The sequence below is a fragment of the Cariama cristata genome, unplaced genomic scaffold (assembly GCF_000690535.1).
Source record: "Cariama cristata isolate BGI_N322 unplaced genomic scaffold, ASM69053v1 scaffold10487, whole genome shotgun sequence".
Taxonomy (NCBI): Eukaryota; Metazoa; Chordata; class Aves; order Cariamiformes; family Cariamidae; genus Cariama; species Cariama cristata.
Window position 1 is genome coordinate 43,394 of NW_009624957.1, and position 24,992 is coordinate 68,385.

Below are 24,992 nucleotides of genomic sequence, written 5' to 3' on the forward strand. Positions count from 1 at the left end.
ACCTGGTAAAAGTGCACTTGATCTCACTGTAATCTCTGCTCTTGGAAATTTCTGCAGAAAAATCCTCAGTTTTCAGTTGTGAAGAACTGAGTTACCAAGTTAGAAAATAAAAAACAACTGAGGTTTGGCGTGTTTTTTATTTAATAAAGGAACACTTAAAGAGGCAGACTACTCTGGTCATCGGGAGCATGCCACACGCCACACAGCAGAAGGCTGGCAGGAAGCACGTTCTGCTGCCGTACGGCAGAAGCCCTGTCTGAAAGGTTACGTGGGACATGCATGACGGGACACTCACCCTGACGAAATGTGAGAAACCTGTAGGCACTCCTGCCCTCCTCTATGAGAAGGAACAGTCATTATGAACACCGAGCTTCTCTACAGCTCTGAGGTACCACAGCCTACGCAGGTTTCTCACTGATTACTTTATGTGAGACAGCTCTGAAATGCTGCGTTGTTTCTCAAGTAAAGCCCAGAGTTTTATTCAGGAGTAGACTGGCAGATGAAATTTCCTCAGGCAAAATGCCGAATGCTGACGGCACCCTGGTTTGATTAGGGAAGACATGTAAAAACAGAGATGTTCATATTCACAGCAGCACGTATTGTTCAGCACTAGCATGCCCCTCACACTTCTCAACATCACACTGCGTACTGGAACATCACACGGTGTAGAAGAACCAGCAGAGAAGAAATGGATGCTCCAAAAAATATGTTACTAAGAATGAACACTCTTGTGTGAATGACATTATATCTGGATATCCAGCGCAGGTTTACATTTAGGTACAAACAATGCAAATATCAAGAACCCAAAAAGTTGAGTCTTAGAGCTTTTAGAACACAGACCAAAGCAGACAGCATCTGCCCTTTCTCCACTAAATGACCAAAGTTGCATTACAGCTCCAGGCACCAATCAATTCCAAGACCTACCACGTGAAGCAGGATCTCCCGGAGCATCCTTCCGTATCGTAAAAGGCCATCAGACTTAGAAACTCCCCCAGCACATAGCATAGGAGCAAGTACTGACCAGAAGAGTAACAGCAAGTGCTTCACCACCTTGGCCCCTTCTCAAAATAAGGACCAAGGGCTTTTTCATTTCCAGTTGAAACTGCATTTTGCAGTTTTTTTATTGTTTCTGTAAACTCCATGTTTACAGTATACAGAGAATATACATTATTTCAGCCAGCTACTTCTTCCTCAAGCTTGACCTAGCTCAGCATAAAACACTGACACCCTCATGGCAATGGAGTCTGAGTCAGAAAGTCAGCTTCTGATCAGGGATGGGGCAGCATCTGAACACATGAAACAGTGAGGAGCTAATAATCAATTACCATTATAGTTCTTATTATCATTTTATTTCCTCTCAGCCTGACAGTGGAAGCAGAATGGGAGTTCTGCCCCATCCATTACGCTGGAAGGCAAGGCAAGATATACAGCAAGAAACAAAACCAGCAAGAATCATCTGGACAAAATGCAATCTTTGCTTTTAAGGAGACAGATGCTTCTCCCCCCGTCTTTGGAAACAGCCAAACCAATTCCTTCTCTTACCTGTATGGTCCCAGGGTCCTGATGCCGTAATGCAAAGCTTCTTCCCAGGATTCAAGATTAATACAGGCATCCATGGCACAGTCAAGCATTTTCAGCTGATAGATATTTGTGTCTGGAAGACGACCCATATTGCTGCTCAAGAGATTCTTGCATCTTGCCAGAACCTGCTCCCACTCTGTTGTTAGCCTTAGTTAAAGAAATATCTTTAATCAAATGAAAATACAAGTTCCAAATGTTGTTAGTAAGGAGTAAGAGCTACAGGGCATCAAGATAAAAAAAGTTGCCATCATTCCAGGCTCTGTTTCAATTCCTAAAAACATACTTAAACTCCGAAGTGGTAGCTTAGGTAACCATGCTTTGTTTACATTTCACAAAACAGTATCTAAAGGCAGCAGTATTTCAGCAATAAAAGGTAAAAGAAAGGTGACAAAATGAAAGGGTATTTTAACACATAACAAACTAAAATTCAAATACCTTTTATTTAGCTGCTGAAACATTATTATTTACTTAAGGTACTCCTCCAAACCTTACATCCAAGGGGAAGAACCCATGGAAATGTGTCTTAACAAAATGCCTCAGCAGCTAAAAAAAGAAAATTAATTTTTTATATATTAAAATCATGACACATGCTTTTAAGTTGCCCAAGATTTGGTTTAGAAATCTCATGAAATTAGAACATTTTCTTGCAATTAATTAATTTTCTTTCTCCTTGAAACAGATGTAAAGAGCATTGGGGTTTTTTCCTGTACAGCTGCATGCTTCATGCAGGAGAAAGAAATGCATTTGAGTTCTGATGTCTGACTGTAGTTCAGGGTTAAGGATCTTGGCAGTAAAGAATATTTTTACCTCCAATGCTACAGGAAGATTTTTTTGTGTGTTTGGAAGAAAGGAAAAGGAAGCTGGGGCTTGCATTCACTTTAGTTGGATATTCCTTACCACAAATCACTTATTTTCATTACGTTCTACACTGGTTTGACTTCTCTGTGGACCAGATTCTTCTCACTCTGACCACACCTAAGCTGAATACCAACACTCCCAGATTATAAATGAGTATGGGAGTCCCAGAATGCAGGCAGTCTAAACACTAAAAAGATACCATACCCATCAGTAAGAACAAATCAAATAAAATAAAAAAAATAGACACAATAATAGAAGTAATAACATTGTTTGTATCGCAGTCCTTTCCATACAATCAATCCAAGGAAGGCAGCAGTTATCTTCATGACATTACTGAAAATACTATTCACCCCAATCTAGCAATGGATTGAAGGGTACAATGATAACCCTGTGATGAAGTAATTAGTCCTTCCTGAACATGGGAATATTTACATACTTAAATTTAAGAATGTGACCACTATGTGGCTGGGCCAGGATTTATAACATGGTTGTTACAAGGCTAAACTAATTATTTGTGAATTGCTCTCATGCCCTTGGACTGAAAGAACCATATAAGGGAAGGAATGTGTTATTATAAAATTGCACCTTAACCTTTATATCTCTGGCAAACATCCCTGTATTCTTTACAACTGATTAAGGACAGACAAACAGAAGAATGAGGGATATTATTTCCACTTGATACAATTTTTGTAGAAAGTACAAAGCACTGACATTCTTGAAAAATTACCATTTTAACTGATGTGTAGTATTTGTGTCCTTTTACTTCTCATTACACTGCTTTGCTCACTCACTGGCATCTAATAGCAGATGTGCTATATTGCAAAACCTGTTGGGATCAAATTTTCAGGTACATAAATTGCAAACTAGAAAACTCACTATCAGCTGCAACAGGACAAAAGAGAAGCTGGCTGTCCTGTATCTGCCCAAGAGTAGAGGAGCAACCCTCAAGCAGCTCTGCCACTGTTGTGTGGCCTGAGTTGCAGAAGAATCCTTCTCTCCACAATAATGCCCTTGCACTGGGCTTTAGCATCTCAATTTGTATGCTTAAACTGGAATTTGGGTCTGAGACAGTTCACCCTCACATACCGTTTCAAGTTCTCTAACTGCAGATCTAGCATTACAACACTGTACCAGTTATAACGAGTAGCTCAGGTTTTGAAAGTCACTAACTTCCTCAACTGTAGGAACTGTTGGTTTAATTTGCTAAAAAAATTAAATTTCCAGAAATTAATGACTATGTGCCTCAGGCGGCAAGGAAGGTTTTCTATTCATTCTTGGCAAGTGGACAAAAGTCAAGCCCCCTCTTCAGGTACTGCACTGGCCACCGCATACCAATTAGCACTGGTATTGTGGTGCAATGGAAGGGAAGATGACACATTTCTAACGGCCCATGTCTGAGAACAGAAGCTGAACAGACAACAAGGACATTTTTTTCAACCAGTTCTGGTATCTTTTACTATGATGTGTTTGATTCATTTTTAAATATCAGTTAAATCCGTAATCTTAATTAAAGACCCTAGCAAAATTCAGTAGGTGCAATTTGTCTTGCAGTTAAATATAGGAACATTAAATAGGACCAGAATTCTGGCTCCACACTTTCGGTATAAAAATGATTACAACTGCATGTTGCACACCTATAATTGAACTTTCAGGTTAAAATGTGGGCTCTGAAGTACAACTGAACGCCTGAAGATCTATTTCAGTATTGTCTGTCTCAATCCAGTGACTCCAGAGGAACTTAAGACAGACTGAAACTATACAAAAATTAAAGTTAGACGGGATGAGTGTTTGCCTTTTGCTAACAAATGATTCCCTCTGGATTAGAAAGAAACAGACTCGGTTGGGGTTTTTTTTTGTTACAATAAAAATTGTGATCACTTGTTTCCAGCCTGGAATATCACTATGCAAACTTGTTTTTTATGCTGCTGGAAAGGAGTACTGGAAGATTTAATTCTCTCTAGCTTCAGAGAAAGTCCATGTTTCTGAAAATGGTAAGGCATCTTCCTACAATAGGCCAAATTCACAGTCAGCGAAATTCCACCAAATAGACCAAGATGAGAGAGGAATCAATATACTCATAGTCTTCTAGTAAAAACCTCCACCTCTCTTCTGCTCATCTTTTCTTGGTGGTTGCTGTTCACTAGTTTTTTTAATTGGATTGAATATCTACATGATGGCCATTAGGCTCCAGTTCTGTTTATTAGTGCAAGATCATCTCATTCAATTTGCTTAATTATCAATTATTATTATACATTATTATTACAACTTATTACAATGATTCTATAATGTTTGCAGTGAACCTGACTGTGATTACATCCTTGTTACTGTCATTGCTATGCAAAGAATGAGAACCTAGAAACGTTCGCAATGGAAGTAATGCGACAACGAATTTAACGTTTCGGATTAAGTCTTATCTCATTTAGAAGTGGATTTATATGAAGTGGTGGGCTGTGATGGCAGAAGTCTAAACCTGAGTCAAATTATCCCTTCACATCCTAGGTACCTACTATCCCTTCCATGAAGCAGTTCCAGTCCATGTAATCAGAGACTCTTATTAATACAATTAAGAATATTACAAGTTTTAAATATCAAATGAATTAAAAATACATTTTAAAACAACATAAAAATGTAACCCTTTTGGAAACAAATCTTCAAAGACAAACTGCATGCTAAGGGGCTCTCTGGATTGTTTTCACAACTGAATAACAGACTGTAGCCTGTCACTGAAAGGATACCTTGTTTTGATTTTGGATATCTCACTTCATTTACAGCATCTTTGACTTCTTTCCAGGCATGCTCTTCACCAGCCAATTTCTCAGCATCCTGGTTAATGGAAACAATAGCATTTGATGAGAAAAACAGTAAATTGAGACTAAGCAGTAATGATGAAAAACAGGGTAAAAAAATTACACTGACAAAAGCTACTTGTGGGGACTGTATCACTATTTTTTGTAAATACACAACAAATCATTTCAACTGGCATTCATACCCACCCTGTGTTTGTAAGTAAATTGGATGATATCGAGAAAAAGAAATGCAAACTTGGAAACATTAAATACTCAAACTAGATACGAGGTTTGCAACAAGAACTATGATCAACCAGAAAAGAGAAATAACAGCATGCCATTTTTACTATCGAAATGCATCAGGCAGATCAAATTCTCTCAAAGATCTGCTACCTAACACTTCACAGATCCTCAACCACACTGCAGAAAGGATTTAGCAAACCATGTGGTGATTACAGAGACTTTACAAACAGTGGGAGGCTACCTTCATCCATTCCGGTTATAAGTGTAGGCTTACAGGAGAAGTCTGCTACTCAGAAAAAGCTGAACTTCGATTTTCTTTTATAACTCATTGCTACTTCTTCTCCATTCCATTGGATTCTATAAACAGCTATATTTTCCCATTGCTTTGTCATAAAGAAGGCAAAAATGATTAATGGCTGTAGCACTAAGAGAAAGTTTCCCCTTTCAACTCTCTAGCAGTGACTAACTGCACCTTAGGCAACCCACTTGGAACAAATTTATTAAAGCATCTTACAGACACAGTTAAGCATCTTTAGGGATTTCCAAAAGCATCTAGATATTCAATTTCCATTGCTATAAGCACTTAAATACCTTTAAAAATCTGGCCTTTAAGACACTGCAGTTCCTTACGAAAGGCCCTGCTACTCGCAAAAGAGTTTTGTAAGTGCAAATTCTTGGAGGAATACTTTAAATACAGTTCTAAAAAAGTCAGCATTCAGCAGGGTTGGAGGCCTGGAGATGAGCAGAGAAGGCATGTGAAAATCTAACCAAGCACTTTGTAACCAACAGATGCTCACTGGGCATCACAGGAGTACCTCTAGCAAAAAGTCTGTGATCTGTATCTGTCTAGAACTGCACGCTTTTCTTACTCCACTGCTCCTTATTTATCATAAAGTCAGAACAGAAAATATTTACAGTGAGAATCAGCACTCACTTACACATTTAATTTGCAGTTTTGTCTTTCCATCTGCTCCATGGAACAGCAGACCTCTGTGAATTCCTGGGATGATTAAATCGAGATTAAATCAAGACTGGTCTCAGCTGCCCCACCATTCTGTAGAGCCTTACAAGGAGGGCAGCCTGACCCCACTGCATTTCACACATGTGCTTCCCCTACAATCAGTTCTCTGATCAAAAAGATTACCTGGAAGTAATTTTGTGCATAGCTGAATTTGCCACCAGAAGGCATAAGTTGAATGCTAGGACAAACAAGCTCATACTGTCAAATCTTCCCATCACAGTTAATGTACACACCCAGCCCTCTTACAGCTTTGCAACAGACTTGCACTGAATCTGTTAGCTTCAGTGTAACCTCTACCAGTTTTTATGGGACCACCTCTATTTCTGAACTCTGCCTGTTAACCTGTAACAATCTGTCTCTAAAACATCTTTGTAGATCAAGCGGTGCTCACTGATTGATCTGAAAAATAAATGTGGCATGTAAGATACTAACAATGATGTCTCTCAAATTTTAGGTTTAAGGAGCTACCAAAAAAGAAGAATTCTTTTAAGCTATCTTTTCCCACTGGCCCAAGTATAATTCTCAGTATTTCTGTAACATGTTGTAAGCTTTACAACTAAAACCTCAGAAACATGGGAATCGGGACAGATTTATAAGTGAAAGAGGAAAAACCAACTATACTCCAAGTTACAGGCCAAGGACGGATGCAACGTTAGGGCTCACTTTGCACACAGTGGGACTGAGGGATGAATCAGGTTAAAGTCTTCATTGGCATGGGATTACTCTTTCTCTTTCTTGTGCAGTCTTTTGAGTTGCTTTCCATTGTCTTTTAGCATTTCATTAAGAACACAAAGCAGTGCAAGGTTGGGGGTTCCTCTAACCTTTACACTAGTGTGTACGGTTAAGTCAACACTGGTTTCATATCCAGCTAGAGAAGAGGGAGTGCCTGGTGGACAATAATCTCCCAGCCCTCTCCGGATTCATGGTCTTTATCCCTTTTGTAAGGGGGTCTTTTGGATGCAGGGAGCTGGGCAGGATGCCCAGCTCTGGGCAGGATTTAAGTCAGAGGTTTCAATGAGATGTATTTTTGTGTTCTCAAGCTGAGGCGTTTTGGGGATTGGCTGATGTGAGAACAAGCAAAGACCTGGCTAGCTGGGCCTTTTACATTTCTACTGTCCATCTTCAGATTTCCATGCACCAAAGAAGTCCTGTCCTTTCCTAAACACTCTAGTTCAAGGCATGGAGGCTGCTTCCAAACAGGCAGCCAAGCAGGGGCTGCCAAACAACCAGGACGGCTTGTCCCTGAGAACACTTCTGCCTTCCAGCCTAATAAGCTTTTTCCAAGTAAGTTGTTTCTCTCCCGTGGTCAATGTCTTGAAAGTCATGGCCATACAATATGACTAAGCCAGCTAAAAAGACAAAGCTGTCCTGGAGTTGGAATTGTGGAAATAATCGAAGTGATTAATGGTTACGTCGAACTCTAACTTAATCTAAAAGCGTGGCAGTAACAGCTATGGGAGATTTAGCTTTCCACAGAGTAACATCGATTCAAAGCATCTTTTTTCAGAACATGTTCCCAGTCAAACCTCCAAGCTCTACCAAGGTGTGCAGAGCTTCCAACAATAAAGGACAACAGGATTTTTTCATTTGTAGAAAAGGAGAACCCTAGCTGAAGAAAAGGAAGAGGCTTTTGAAAAAGAAGGAAGAGTTAGCAACTTGTGACTAATTATTTTCCTTATTTCTAACACTGACACTAAACATAAGAGTTTATTCTTCAGAACAAGAAAATATTGTGTCTTGGTCTAAAAAAGAATTAGACTAGATAAGCTAGTCAGAAAAATGCATGACAACCTTCTGATGGCTGAAACTGGCATGCTTTACAATTCAGCTTTCACACATAGAGGCGTGCTGGGGAAAACTGAGAGTAGTAGTGTTGAAGGCTCATGGGGAGAGCAGAGAAGACAGCTGCAACACATGCTTTTCCATGGCAAGCACACAACCTCGCAATACTCTTAATAACACAGGTACAATCCATTGGAGGCAGAAGCGTCACTTCATGTGCTAGCTGAACTCACAATCTAGGGAGCAAGGAAAGACAAAATTGATACTGCGACTTAGTTTGAGCAATTATTCCAGATGGAAGATGGTTCCAGCACCTGCTATCCACTTATTCCAAGCATACGGAGGGGAAACTTGTTCATTAGAAGGTCAGTTAAGATGCAACAGCAACATTTCAATTCCATCTCTCCATTCTTCCAACACTATGGCAGGTGCTGCTACAGTTTTCATGATAAAACACACTTTGGGATTTGTCATCTTAACACTGAAGCCTTCTGGAAATCTCCATGGACTACCTATCCTTGACTGCTTAGACCTGTGCTTCTAATCCTTTAGAACAATTTCCAGTTATATTCAGTTCTTTCAGTAAAACAAGCTACAAGCTAAACTCTTCACCCCTGACACCTCTCAAAAAGAGGACACCGTGTACCTTCACATCTTCTTGAATTTAGTTAGGGTACATAAAACATGAAGGCTCTCCTACATAATTCAACCAGACAAAATTCTAAGCTACAAGTTAAACTCTTCACTCCTGACACCTCTCAAAAAGAGGACACCATGTACCTTCACATCTTGAATTTAGTTAGGGTACATAAAACATGAAGGCTCTCCTACATAATTCAACCAGACAAAATTCTACTCCTGAAATCTATTTGGCTCTTCAAAATGGGCAACTGTAAAATACTCTGTAAAGAAAAAATTTCCTGCTATAAAGAACTATCTTTCCTTCCATCACTTTCACAACAATTTTGCTGTATAAAGGATTCAGGAAGAAGATTAATTTTTTAAAATATTTGCTTGAACATCACAATTTCTATAGCTTGTAGATCAGAAAAAGATTAGTTGTTGTATTTCTTTCAGAATACTTCCAGCTTTTAAATCCAGTGATTCTCCAGACTTTTAAGTTTGTGCATACTTATCACAATTAGTGTTTCAGGAGCCTCAGAATGGACATGATCAGCTCTGCCCAGCGCATCCTATAAATGCTCATAAAAATAGTCCATAGTACACAATACACCACTAAATGTCAATATTTGCTTTAAATATTACACACTTTCCTACAGTTTAGGTTCCATTAGCGACACTTGTAAAAATGAAGTTATAACCACTTATAATGAAGCCATAGCAAAAGAGAGAGAAATAAGAAAACCGGAGGGTATCTGATGAGGATTATAATCTGTTTGCATAGGGATCAAATGTAAAATGTTCTGTGGTTCTGGCTTTAAGGGACAGGAAGATCTATTATAAACGCACCATCTCCTGAAACAATTGCAGACACCAGCCACCACAGAAATCAGCATTTGAAAATGTTCCTGTTCCATTCCCTATTATTCCTTTGCTCCCAGATTTGTTTCTAAGAATTAGTTCTTTCCCTGTCTCCTGCCATTCTAGCATCCCGAACACATCCCCTCCCAGTTAACTCTCCTTTGCAAGGAGTGTAATCTCCAAAGTACAGAGACATGTTTCTCTTTCCTTCCTGTTGCTTTACACCACTCCTCTTTCCCCAACTACTCTTCTGTTTCTTATACTTCCCAAAAGTGCTCCCTACCTATTCATTTCAAGCGCCACTGCTTTTACCCGCAATGGTAGCAGTCACTGTTCTTTGCTATCCCAACATTTAAAATCCTGAATGTTTAAAGATGCCCACACGGACAGCACATCCTCTCAGAGGAGATCTCTCTTGTACCAAAACAAGCACACGCCAACCAGTCAGCATCACTGCCCCTCCGCCCAAATGTACTCCCACAGCCCCAGCACTGCTCAGCCGTAACGCACTGCACCTCCAAAAATCTCCTGAACATTCAAAAGGCTGATTAAGGGCTAGTCCTCCTTTCATACTTAGGCTACAGGATAGAAACAGGACATGGATTTTCTGTCCTCTCTACAAAGTTCATCCTTCTCCTTCTCATAGATGGAGGTAGAGAAACAAGCCAGAGATTTGCCACAGAGAAGAACCGTGAAGCACTCCCTGCTTCCCTCCACAGAAGGCAGGAGTGGGGACAGGACGCTCCAAACAATAAGTAACTCCTACACCTCTTTTTCTCCTTCCTAGCCTTCCTCCTGCAAGAAGCAGGTCCAAGGGCATCTTCATTAGGTGCCCGTTTGCAGTGTTAGGTAGCCAGTCCCATGTAAGCAGAAACAAGCAAAGCTTTGTAGGGAGTATTGGAATGTGAGGATGCCCTGAGAGGAGTAAAAAACAAGGTCTAAAGTTTTCCATGACCAGTTATCTTCTCTTCTAAACACACAAATGGAAGTCAAGAGTGTAACGTATGCAGCAGCAAACGTCAGTTTTACAATGGTAAAAGCCTACAAACCATAGTTGAAACAGAAATTAGGAGTTTAATATGAAATATTTTTGGGTATGATATTTTTGCAAGACAGAAAAATCATACTAAATAATCATAATAGTTCCTTCTGGACACAAAATCGACGACTATATCATGATAATCCTGTGAGACAGCAGCATATAATTCTGTTCTCTTTTGTGGAAGCTTTAAAAACATCTTTAAAAAGGAAGTTTTCTGGACTGTAATATTTTAACACTTTAAAAGCTATGGATATTTCAAATATCTGAACATTTCATATAAATTGCTGACTAAGGCTTACGATTTGCTTAATTTCTAAAAATGTAAATTGGCAACTACAGATGTGCATGACAGAACAATTCTGACCTACTTGCTTTCAAATCAAAAGAAGTTTTCTTAGGTTTTGTTTGAAGGTGTCAGAGCTCAGACACATTTAAATTAGGACATGACATTTTAAAACTGATCTCTGATACATTATGCTCTGAAAGCATAAATAACAATTTTCTATTTCAGGTTCTATTTAAAAGTGCAGCAACTGCTGAATGCATGTTTCTAGTAAACTCAGTAACTCATTGTTTTATACTTGGTGGCAAAAGGAAAGCATTAAAGGAGTAGAAGATATCACAGATATTCGGAAGTTTCACTTTCAGCAAGATGAAGAAAAATGTCAGTGAGAAAATGTGATAATGGAAGCTGTTATACTGTGGCTAAACTGAATTTGTGACTTGAATGCTTCCAAGCAAACAGGGTAGGAGGGCCTGCTGGGCAATCACAGGTGCGTGGGGCTACAGGCACAGCGAGAGAAAGCACACTTGAGTGGTTTCCTGAAATATCTGAGGTCATCTCTTATAAAACACTTTCAGTCTTTCTCATTTCCGTAGATAATTTGTCCTCAACTTCGAAGCCACAATTTTGTGACAGGACAGCAGTTTGTGACAGAGGACTGTATAGATGAAGAAAAATGTATACTCCCTGGGAAGCACAGGCTACTGGAAGTGAACTGTGGTACCAGAGTTTGAGTCCACACTGGAACCTGGGCTGCATTTATATTTGTATACTGGATGAAGTTTAAACTCAGAATTAAAGACCTCTCCACCTCTTACTATGAGGGCTGTGGTTTATAGAAGCCTACAGCTTCAGTTGAGGATTTCACTTACCTTCACTCTTGTGAATGTACTTCGTTACGAACTACAAGTATGTGAAAAGATCAGTGCACAGAGACCTGTCATGATTCAAGATTTACATGTGATTTCTGAAGTTTCAAAAGCTCCCCTGCCCTGCCCCACGAGAACTAAAGCCAGCTCCATAAGTGCCAGTTCAACGAAAGCTCCCCTGCCCTGCCCCATGAGAAGTAAAGCCAGCTCCATAAGTGCCAGTTCAACTATCCTTTCTGACCCACGTAAAGTTGTGCTCACCAGAAGGTGAGCTGTCAGAAGAGACGACCTTGTGTTTTCTGTCACATGGCTCTGAAGAGGGTGGATGGGACACATGGCAATTCCAAAGCTACTCTGTCTGCAGACAAAAACAATCTTGGGTTCCCTGTGAGGTTATTGGGAGGGGGTGAATCCGACTTCTGAACAAATTGAATTTACACTTTCCATTTTTAAATTCTGACAGTAAAATAAGCCCGGTTGCAGCTGGATGCCATGTTGCAGCTGTGCAGTACATTGCTCAGTATTAGGTAGGCTGCATTACCTCACATAATCGATATCAGCTTTTCATGGATTACTGACTCTGGTGTCTGGAAGTGCATAAGAACTGCACAGGCTAGTAATACTCTAAATTGTATAGGTATTGGAAAATTTAACAGTTGTTCACACCATTCATGATTAAGTGCTCTACTTAGGCATTCAAATCAAGATGAAGGTTTCCCCAGAGCCTGTGTACGATTAGTGCAAAAACCCAAGCACCTTCACATGGTCATATGAATAACCTTCCCTCAATGTTATCCAACTTAGTTACAACATTACAATACTTACTCAGAAATTTAAAAAGAGGTATCAAAAACAACTGTGGGAAATTTATTAAAATGACACACTTTTAATAAAGAGAAAATTAAGATCAGCAAGTCCATTTTAAGAAGTGAGTATAATTTAATAAAATTAAATGGGTCTAAGATAAGTTTATCCCAATAACATCTTAGATTTAATTCAGTCTTAAAGTATAAGCTAAGAGAGGAGCAAACAGATCAACAGTTCTCAGTCTCTCTAGTTGCAAGTCCAGTATCTGTCAGGCTCACAATTCTGCACATCAGAAATAGTAATTGCATTTCTGTCAGACTCATACTCCACTCTTACCCACTGCAATCCCACTTCAGCTATTAATTTCTGTGACTTTTTTTTTTTAGACACACATTTTTAAATAGCCTTTTCAAAGACCACTGCATCTGTATATTGTGTGCTACAAAGGCAATCTCATAAATATTTTATAGTGAAGCAAATGGACATCCCTCCTCCTACTGACTCCTCTGCTTACAGATTCAAGGGTCACATTAGCCTTCTTTGCCAGAGGAGAACACAATGTTTTCCACTTCTGTTCAGATACTCATGCTGATACTCATCTGACCAAATGTAGACATTTGGGCTACCCTTCTACTTGACAGAGAAAAAGAGGCACTCTCAGGGTGTAATTTGTATTATCCTAAACCAGGCTTCTAAAATATGTCAGATGAGTAACAGTCAAAGTGTGTCCATTTTTCTCCATTTTATCCATAAAGAAAGTCTAGAGTAACTAGCTCAGATGTCGATATTTTCATTGTAGCTGTCTGAGATTTGGTGAAATAAATCATAGGTGTAGATCCCCATTTCAGATGTGGAACATGTGTTCTACCTTTGCACTGGTGGTGCATTTTATTTCAATAGGTCTAATTTACCAAGCAACTCCAGTTATTCTGTATTATTTACCTGTCCTCATAAATGTTTATTATTCCCTCAGTTTTTGTCATCCACGAATTTTACTGGCAATGATTTTGCAATTACTTCCAATTCATTCACGAAAATGCTGGGTCCTGTAGAAACAGGGTTATTATGGACACACTCTGAAACTATTTGGTAAGCATTATATATAACTGACGATTATGGTGATCTAATGTCTAAGTGTGTTGTCAGAACAATCCTTAGAGAGTATACATATTTAAAGCGTAAATGTATAAATTCCCGTAGTAAGAGAAAAGACACCAAAAAAGCTCAAAGCTTTCATTAGTCTCAAACATCATAGCGCAACTGAACTTTTTGAAGACCAATAATGCTCACAGATCAAGTGTTATTATTAAAGCTTTTCTGTTTTACATGCACTCTTTGTGATAAAAACCTAAGCAAATAACATTAAAGACAGTGTTTCCTCTCTCAAAAAGCAGCACACAAGGATGCTAGGCTACTCAGCAAGAAAGCAAGATGGTATCTAAAGAGAGCTGCCAAAATACAAACACCACACAGGGCTAAGCAGCTAAACTTCACCATAGCACCTTGCCTGGACCTGGAGACTCTTCAACTGAAAGGTACATGTGTTTCACAGATTCTGAAGTCATTTCAGTTAAGTGTTGGTCATTCTGGCTGATGACCAGAACATTTCCCATATTTATTTTTAAACTAGGTCCCTTAAATACTGAATACTTTTTGGTGAAAAAGGAGTCATAATTACACAAGGGCTATCCTAGTTCTTTTTATTGCCCTTTCTCCACACTATTTTACAAAATCTTTGTGCTGCATGCAGCTCGGGCCCCTGGGGATGATGGGCACTTTGCAGGCCCAAGACCCAATGCCTACTCTCAGTCAAGATGATGGAAGTTGCAGTTTATTCTGACTGAGTTTTGTGTCTGTGCAGCACTGCCTTTATGAATGTCCTAATTTCAGGAGCTTAGAGCAGACTGCAAAATTCCAATCCAAGCTGCATAGGTTACAAGCTGAAATAAAAATTGATTGGTCCATTGGAAGGGCAATAAATAGAAGTTCACTATTTATCAACTCATAAAAGCCAGAGAATGGGAGGAAGGGAGGAAAAGCAAAGGAAAGTACTTACTGCTTAGCATCAGAAAAATAGGGCCTTATGCCAGACCACACAAAAATTCTTGGCATGTTTGTAATTCCATTGTAATTTCCAGCATCAGTCCAAAAACCCCTGTGGGTAATTTGGTGACCTGAGGAAGGATACTGTTCAGCCTAATCCCCAACAACTGTGTGGCAGTTATTTCAGACTGTCTTAGACATTACACATTTGTTAAGGAAATCTTTAGGTCTATCTTACCAAACAAACTGACAGCTATAAGGCAAATTTGCTCTATTCCTTAATTCTGCAATCTGCAGAGACAGAGTGCCACTGAGGACATTTTGTGGCTCAAAAAAGATATGTAGGTCCAAAATCCTCAGAATATTTAGGTATTCACAATGCATAATCCAATCCACATTCATCAGTGCATTGAAATCTGTACTTAAGTTTAAATGCATGCATAAATCCCATTAAAGTTAATATTTATGCGAATGACTAAACACTTCAGTAAGTAGAAGTGTAGTTATTTGTGTATCAAGGTTCAATTTATGCCTCAGTGATTTGAAGAATTTGTCCTTATTGAATTATTGGTTCTAACCGAAGATATGCTCTCATGAAGTTAGATATTTATTCTAAACACTAATATCAAAACAATTTAATATCTTAATGCATGATATATCACATCATAAAATGGTAGCTATAGTAATTATGGTTTTTTAACATATACTGCGATGTAAAATATCAATATTTACTGCAGCATACATGTTTCTGAATGAGTTTAGTGTTTAGAAAAGCACACACAACATAGTTAAGATCATGCACAGCTGAACAATCTACTCTATACCTTACAATATCTGACAGATCTCAAAAGTGAAAGTGGCAACTCCTAGAGCGCTGATAAAGACTGACTGCCGAACTCACTAGCATGTTGCTCAAATATTCAGTGTCAGTGCTCAAATCCACACTGACCAGTCTCCAAGTTTTTTAAAGTAATGAATAAAAAAAGGTTGAATTAATTTTGTACAACTGAAGTTCTTAAGAAAGCACAGTATCTGGAGTTTCCCCCTCTAGAATCTTGCCAATAAATTTGATCATCCCCTAGCTGAATATTAGTTTCATATAATCAAAGGAGAGTTATGCAAATACTTTAAAAGATGTTGTGCAGTGTTTCAGTCATTTCAAGAACTTCTACTTTGAAGAATTATTATTGACTATCCTCTAACTAACACCAATTTAAACCAGTAGAGGTTCTTGCAGTCTTTAAGGGCAGCAGCTAGAAACACTCCATCAGCCAAATGAGTGTTTGAAACAGTTTCCAGTACTTTCGTAGTGCTCTGTTATTCTGATTCAGTAATATGGACATTTTAGTCATTGTCACAGAAAAAGGAAAATGGCCACATCCCAGAGAGTGAAAAGGACATTCTCTAAAATGTCATAATGTCATGGAAACTATAATAAGATCCTTGAATATTTCTCAGGGTCTTTATTTACTGTTTGAATAGCTATCATGCAGCTGGTTCCTGTTGACCATCATTGTTACAAGTTTTTTCCATGCCTCAGCAATCAACAGTGATGGATCAAGGTGATTCAAAGCAAGGAGAAGTAGCCTAGGTCACAAAATGTACACTGAAAGTTAGACATCTTGACTCACATGGAAGCAACTGTTTATGGGGCCTGCTGGAACAACATAATTTGGTGATATATAGTCTATATTGGATTTCCAATTTTCCAAAACAGTTCACGATGTTAGTGATCTATTTCTCTGTCTCCCGATAAGTACTCTCCACTAAGCACTTCACTCATCACTTAAAAACAGACATACTGTTCTCCTAAAACATTTTTCCCAGTCAGATGGATAAGTGTTGCCCCTTCTGAAAAGCATGCAATCTCAACCTCTCATTTCTTAAATTTCTTTTGCAGGTGAGGGTAGGGGAGAAGAAACTCGCTTTGCATGGATCCTCACCTTCATTAACCAAATACGATGTACTAGTAACTGAACTTCACAGTATCTTTCTCCCCTCTACAAAATGTCTATAGATTCAAACTACTGTATTATTAGGCAGTAGCTACAGTCACATCAAAAGCTTTCAAAGCTCAGAAGGACGTATTTCGTGCATGTGAATGATGCAAACTTAATGCAAAGTGGTATACTAGAAAAATTTAGTTGTCTAGATATTGTCAAAGGAAGTGTAGAAACTTTAGTTTATATCCAACACTTGTCAGCACTGAGTAAGACAAAGATTTCATGCCTTATCTTTTCTAAAGCAATATGATGCATCAACTTCTTTTTCTTAATGATTGAGGTCAGATAAATCTTGGGCAGAGTTGTGATACACTGTTTTACCATGCTCCTCAATCCAAATCACTGTTTGCAGTGTCTTTCATAGAATTCACTGGGCAATCTTGTGGAAAACAACAGGACATCCTGCAACGGGTCAACAAATTTCACAGTCCTCTGCTGTAACTCACATTGCTGGAGTAAATTCAGCCTTTTCGAGCCTGCTGCCTTTTACACAACAAAAAGTTCCTATTCATGTCTAAAAATAAAGATCACAAATGCAAAATTTATAACAACAGCTTTAGTAACTGCATTGTTGTGATATTAATTAAATTAATGGCAAGAAATTGATATGGCACACTGCTTACCATAGCAATTTTTCAATCCAAAGCATTCAGTCTGCAGTTTTACAGTCTCAAAAGTTATAGACTTCCTTGCTATCGAGATGAGCTCATTCTTGCTTTAATAGACCTCAGAGGGTATTAGTTAAGGACTGGAATTGATTTAGGCACTGAAGAGCCTGATTTTATCTTTCTCAATCTATGGTGCTTCCTACAAATTCAGCCAAAGCCCCAAACTTTGAAGAATTACCCTGTCAAAAGGAAATTAGAATGAAGTCATGATACCTGATGATTTTGCCACAGGGTTCTAAATCAATCAATCAATCAATCTTTGAAAAATAAAATTAAAAATAAAATTTGGCTTGCAAAGAGTGTCTAAAAGTTTAGAGGCAGCTGTCAGGAAAGCCATCTTTCTTCATTTAAATAAGACTAGAGCAAAAGATGCTCTTCCACAATGTGGCATGGAACATAACAACGTGAGTCTTTGCAGTAAGTTTCATGCTAAGATATTCTAAAGAATAATTCATCTTTTTAATGTTACTTGTATAACAGACATTTCTATATCTATTTTATGGAGGGCAATATGAAACAGGACTGTACATTATTTAGCAAAGATCATAAAACAAATAGCAGCAAAAGACAACAACCACCACCCCCCTGTACTGCATGAGTAATATATTGCTCACTAAAAAGGTACATTATCTTTAGAACTGTCCCTGCACGTTTCATGCATGTACTTATGCACATACCTGTATGCATACAATATTGCTTTCCCCATTAAGACCTGTTTTTGTCCAGTGTAGATATGTGTCCACCACAAAAAGCAACTGCAGTGAAACGGATCACAGAATACACTGCTCCTCCTAGCAAGCAGACAGGCTAAGGAGATCATCTAGTCCATAGATTTAACGATGGGGCAGATTACCAGATTAAAATCTGGAGTACTAGGTTAAATTTTTTCCCAGAATTTTTTTAACCTATTCTTGACCCATATAAAGTAAACCCATGATCTTACTTCAGGGCCCACTGTGCACAAGTCTGCTTTACAAAACCAGTCGTTATTCCTCTCCTCTGATTGGAATTATCAGAAAACTAGGACAATAGACCTAGCAATTAAGTTAATCTTTTGTTTTACCAAGCATTTACATCTACTGTATACGCAGTACTTCATTCCAGTGATTTCCAGGCATTGTATGGACAGTAATCGATCTCAGAAAAAAATATACTATAAGAAACATAAGATTTATTAGCACAATTTTTCAGCTAAGAAAAATAAAACAAAAAGACAAACTGCCCAACATCATAAGGAAAGTATATAGTATACAATCATAATGGCATTAGGAACCAGAAATTTGGAGTATGAAGAAAGTATATTTAGAACCTGAAGAGAAAGACACAGGATGCACTGATATGAAGGAGCACCATAGGAATCAATGTTGAAAAAGGTTATTTTTTCAGAATGATAAAGATTCCTCTGGACTAGTTTTGAGTGATGTCTTCAACAAGGAATGAGTCCGGAGGTGACAAAAGCTTTTGCTGAAATTACTTGAAGATAGCCTATTGCAAAAAATTTCAGTGAGCCAATAAAATTGTGAGCTATTTCAAGTTACTCACAAATTTGCTGACAAAGAGTCCTTTTCCATCTTGTTTGCTTCCCCCATTTTGGTGCGACTCAGAATGTTTGTAGACTTTACCATTGCTATTATTTATAAATCTGGCAGTATCAGAATCACAGCTACACTGTTTTGCAGGTTTTTAGACTATACAGAGTAAAAGGAGTACTCACCCTAAAGAGCTGAGAGTCTAGCAGCAGAGAAAACAGTGAAATGGAGGGAGCAAAATACACAGCATGCCAGCAAAGGTTGAAATTATAATCAGCCCATATATTGTTGATGTCTTGGTTCGGGCCTTTAAAGGTAAGCAGTCAAATTAATTCCTTGTCAGAAAGGGGTTTAGCTTACATCCACAGAACTGATGGGAAAAAGGTATTTCCACTCCCTTTCTTTTCCTTTTTTTTAAAAATTCATAGCCCATTAGTTACAATATACACTTGGGAAGACAAAGATCCAAGCTCTTCTTTCTACTTGATTGGGAACAGGAATCTAGAAAGGACAGGGTGAACTGTCTGTACCCTGGACTCACCTGAGCTGCACCTGTTGCCTGAAGCACTGACAGATTCGTGGGGTCCCCTTACCCCATGGGGAGTGCTCCCACACCTAGGATAAAATGTCATTCTTGCTCTGATGTAGGTGTTATTTTGTCCAAAGTGGCAGACTTTCAACAGGAGAGATTTTTGAACCCAGAAAACTGAATTCCAGTCAGTCCAGAAAACCCTGCCGTTTAAAGTTGCAACATCTTTGTTTCTAACTGAAATGGGATCTGAATTAAAATCTATCATATTTCAGGTAAATTACCTAATTCATGGGATTTAAAAAGACCAAACAGCCTGCAGAGTAGAAGAAAGTGACTGATAAACAGATCAAGAAAAGGCATCCAAAATTATGATTATTCCCTTAGGTACTACTGATATTAGAAACCACCTCGACAGGTTGAAACACACAAGACCTTATAGTAACCTCAGCGAAAGAGAACTCAGAGATTCAAGATCAGATAAAGCAACAACTGGCTTCACTATATATTCAGAAAAAATTTGTGAACTAGTCTCCCCAAAATCACTGCAGGAAAAGGTGTTTGGAAAATGATTTGTCTGATCTAGTCTTATGTTTTAAATTACTGCTGTTTCTCTCAACGTATTCTATCTTCTATATGTTTATTTTAGATCGCTAACCTGGAGGGAGACTGTCCTTATTTCTGTTTATCATTCAGCAGAGAACAAACAGTGACTGCTATAGGAATGCCACCATCTGGAAAAAAGAAATCATAACAGTAATAACTAGTTCTAACGACAGTCCCAAGGAAGCCAACATCTGGAAAGGGGGAACACTGCTAGCCAGGCACTTCACCGTAGCTGCTACAGCCTGAAACAGCGATGAGAGCGGATTCCCTTCCCTTGGCAAAAAAGTGTTTCTGCTTAAAACATCTGCCAGAAGATTTACGTTTCCTCTTAGATGGCTGGGTCTGAAAGGAATGAGAGTCTGCTCCCCTCAGCTGAGCAGAAAGACAGACTCCCGGGAGAGTGCCACACTCCAACTCCTACGCTGGCTCCAAATAAGAACTCGTTGGACCAAATTGATACAGGTTTCCCTATTAAGGATCTCCTGAACATGCAAGGAGTCTGCATACAGCTCTGAACTCGTGTCTGTTGGTAAGAACAGCAGTATCTTTTCCGTGACCTTTGAGAACCCAAGCGAACCCCAGCTGACTGCTGCCAAGTCGTGACCTGAGCACACTGAGGTGGTCCTGAAGCAACTGGGAGAGGTAAATTGTCATGGAAAAATGATCACAGCCCATTTGTCACTGTCTGCGGGACTGCCCTTTAATGGAAAAAAAAACTATAATGTTGAAAGACAGAAAAGCCTCAGAAGTCATGTAAGAAATTCTAAGAAGCTGAAGAGATGATGCCTTTGTTAATGAACAAGAGAGCTCAGAAATCAGAAGCAGTTGCCTTGGTTTTTAGTGTCATTTTTGGCACTAGAGAAAAGAAAAAAAAAGCAAAGCCCTCTGTCCTTGCTTGTTTGGAAATACATCCCAAGAGGGTATGATCCGCTGAAAGGGAACAGAAGAGTGTTAGACTAAGCGTTGGGTTTCAGGAATCGATCCAGGGTTTATGTCACTAGCAAATGTCTCGCCAGAAGGGAGGAACTGTTAATCAGCCAACCACCTACGGGAAGAATCAGCATTGTGTCCCAGTGGGCGGCTAGCTACTGCCACTGGCTTTTGTAGGCACTGGTCATACTAACGTTAGGCTGAAAGGGTAGGTGGGTGAAATATGGCTGAGCTCTGGCTTGACTGCCTTCTGCAGTTTGCTTCAAGGGCAGTTCTAGTGGCAAAACAGTAAAAGGTAGATGAGGAATGAACAGATTATTTCTGAAATAAACTATTGCAAACTCTACCTTTTGATAGGAAGTGGATTAAACCAGTATTTTGCTGGAACAAAGACCTGATTTTTTTTTTTAAACACATCCTTAGTACCTTTAGCAAGTACCTTAGAACCATGACTAGAGATACAGATGCTCCTACCTCATTCTTTGCTTTTATCAAGGGGTTTTACGTTCAGTTAGCTGTATGAACAGACTTGTTTTCAACAATCCTATTTAATCCCTGCTTCCCAGGCTTCATCTTCCAAATTCATTTGGAGATCTCATTTTTCATGTTGTACTTGGAAAACTTAGTGAGACTCTAAATGCCTGAAAATAAATAAATATTGGGGAAACTAGGACACAAACTTCTGGAACTTGACAATTCAGCAATTTAAAAAGGCACTTCTTAACATGTAACTTTGTATTTCCTGTGTATTTCCTAACTATATCCTCCCTGAGGGAAGGGTGATATTTTTGCACTAACACCAGTACAGTGATCTCACATGAAGCCTTTACATGCTAATTCAAAACAACAGTCAATAATATTTTTCATGCAACAATGCCTCTGTCATTAAGCACACGTTCTTCAATAGTATTGAACAGCAAACATGAAGATCAAAGGTGAAAATGTTGTGTAAATTCTGTCCTTGGTCATATTGAAGCTTCTCTCAGAAACCTTGGTGAGGCAAATCAACCACAGACATATGGTCTAGCAACAAATTTGATCAACTTATATAGAGGACCATTTACATTTGATGAAATTCCTAAACTACAGTTGTGTTATTTCCCAGGATGAGAAAAGAATGTCAAAACTTCGAGTAGGTTCAGGAACTTATTCAGTGGTTTTTTTATGAAAGAGCTGATGGATGCACAGAAGCACAATACCAGCCAAAGAACTGCAGATTACATTTTTACGTAGATGGCTTTGCTGCTGTTCAGGCGACGTAACTTTAAGAGTCCTTGAGGTGAAAACTGGACTTGTGGTGTTCTCTACCAAAACTCAGCATGCACTCTAAGTAAGTACTAAGCAAAGCAATAAACTGATCAAAGGAATAACGTACTTACTGGCATTATGTTATTATTAACGTTGGCAATATCAAATATCGGCCAAATATAAAAATTATTCAGATTCAAACCCATTGCTTTTGACCCTGTAATAAATAAAAGCCTTCAAAAACCCAAGCTAGACTAAAATATTAAATCTTGGCTCCAAAGGAGAAAGACAACTCATAACAAAGTGATTCTAGAAGCATAAATCTCCCTGAAATCCTTGGCTAAAATGTAGAACATGAACAATACTCTGGCTCATGACTGTGGAAAAAACTGTTCTCCATTTTAAAATGTTTGTCATCAATGTAATCCCATCTTTAATTACAATTAATGTAAGGGGCTTTAATGTGCTGAAATGGTAATATGGCGTCAAAAGTTCAGCTTTTAGGAAGGCACACACTTCCAAATTACAGTAGAGACTGATCTTAAAACAGAGCAAATTATAACGTATAAAGCTGTCAGAGATACAATGAACCAAAGACATTACGGCAGCAATAACTTAAAGTACTGACAGTCAGGAAATACTCTATTTTAGAAAGACACATTTTTTTTCCCTCTTTTAGTTACTGATTTATTTTTTTTTCCAACTTGGGCCAAAATCAGTTAAAAGTATTGTTTAGATTTGTAGCTAGGGCCATTTAATTTGACAGTAACTGTACTGCTAAAAGGTTCACCTTAATCTTATCTTAACCTGTTTACACTGATGTCTTAGCACTTGCTACTCTTCCCTTGCCAAACCAGCAGCCAGGCTGCTGGACCAGTTGCTAAAAGAGACTGGCCAGCATTTTGGTGTGACCTCTTTGAATCAAAATGCAGCTGGCATTGAGGCCCAGGCACCAAAAATTACTTGAGATCCACAGGTCCAGCTAGTTGCCACTGTTTGCCTCCGTATTTTCTCATCCTTGATGACAGCTATGCACCTGGATTATTCCATGGCTGTGCTCACAGTTGGAGAGGCAGACAAAAACCTACTGCTGTACAACAAGCAGAGATACACTCTGAAGTCCTTTCATCAGCAACGACCAGGGAGGGATGTTTGCTCTTGTGATACGCAATGCAATCGCAAGTGCACAGCCATGGACCTCTCCGTTTGGTCTAGGGCTGTGTCTGCTCACGCTGAGTCTGCCAGCGTGCATTCCCTGAAGCTGATGCTCAACTTCAGCAACTTCAGCTTCAACAGAGTCCCTGTGGTTGGGCTGCAGCCTGTTTCAGTAGGCAGCGTTTGCCGTATTACAGTCTCACATCTAGATAATTGTGCAAGTGGACTGTGGGTACTTAGGCAGTGGTTAGAGAAGATTTTTATGCTGTGTGAAGTTGCCACATCTAGCTAAAAAGACCAAGCAACTGCAAATTTTAAAGTCATTGCTGGTGTCAGGGGGAATTTTGCTGTTTTATATAGCTGTGACATGAAATATTACAATAAATGAGAAATAATTAATATTTCTTCATAGATAAGTTGCCTCTTAAATCATAGCTCATCAGAGACCTGAAATATTAGAAAAAGCCCTCACAGAATCATGTAACCTAGAACGGCAAAAGAGCACTTGGACACACTGCTCTTGTTTGTATGCATAGCTGAACTGAGTGACTGTAGTATGACGTAACCACTATCTGAGCTTAATCAATTTTAGCACAAATAACAGTGAAGAAGCAGCGACATTGGCTGTAAGATACATTTGTCTACAGCAGTAGCCAGAGACAAATGCTTGGAGTGATCTGCATAAACAAATTTTACCAACAATCTGGATGTTAGCATGCCGAAAGCCACACAGTTGCAACTGCACTCTGCTATCCATGTCAGGTAGTACAGAAACGTAGTCAACGTGATTCTTGATTTTGTGTTTATATATACACTTCATAAGGCAGCATAATTTATCTCGCCCAACTTTATCTGTCTAAAGTGTGGGTATTTACTTGAAGGCATTCATTTAACCTCTTAAATCTACTCCAGTTTTCATAGATTTCTACTGCAAGAGAGTACGAATGAGCTGCTTGTCTTTTCTTTGGGTATGGAGAAAGGTTAAAAAGTGGCTTAGATGCTTAATTAAAAGTCAGGATAAGTTAGAAGTATTTTGTAGGCTAAATCTGCTACTTGATCATGTAGATGTCTCTGGGTTAAATATGATTTATTTTTTTTTAATTTTTTTTTTTAACACAGTACTAAGATACCATATGGCAATGGGAACTGCATAAAGCACACAACTAAACCTCAAACTATTCCACTTCAAGGAATTATTCTCATTAAAACAAACCCAGTACTTAAAGCTAAAAGACTTTAGAAAATATAGTATCTTTCTCTATTATCCTTTGGACACCAGAATACTCAGCAGAAGTACAAATTGCAATCTTCATGCTGCATTTGGGGAAACTGAGCAAAAGAGAGCTTCACAGAACACTCACAAAAATGATCCCCAATTTAGATAGACTGATCTGGTTTCTACTCAAAAAGCTGTTCAGCTCCAATTGAAATGATAGCTTCTCACTAATTATGAAAAATAAGGGCAGAGTCTTAGAAAACACAAAGGTTGTTTTTGAATAAAATGAATTATCCATGGTCACTTAAAAA

General features: G+C 38.7%; 1 protein-coding gene across 1 annotated transcript in view; it reads right to left on the reverse strand.

Moving 5' to 3' along the window:
- SMYD3 (SET and MYND domain containing 3) overlaps positions 1 to 24,992 on the reverse strand; it is a gene marked incomplete at its 3' end in the record, with an annotated part of 80,133 nt that overhangs the window by 40,852 nt on the left and 14,289 nt on the right. Inside the window, exons 4-5 of the mRNA XM_009703405.1 lie at positions 5,175 to 5,262; positions 1,543 to 1,717 (exon numbers count right to left, since the gene is read on the reverse strand). Coding sequence (XP_009701707.1) covers positions 1,543 to 1,717; positions 5,175 to 5,262 — 263 coding nt within the window. The remainder of the gene's footprint in view (positions 1 to 1,542; positions 1,718 to 5,174; positions 5,263 to 24,992) is intronic.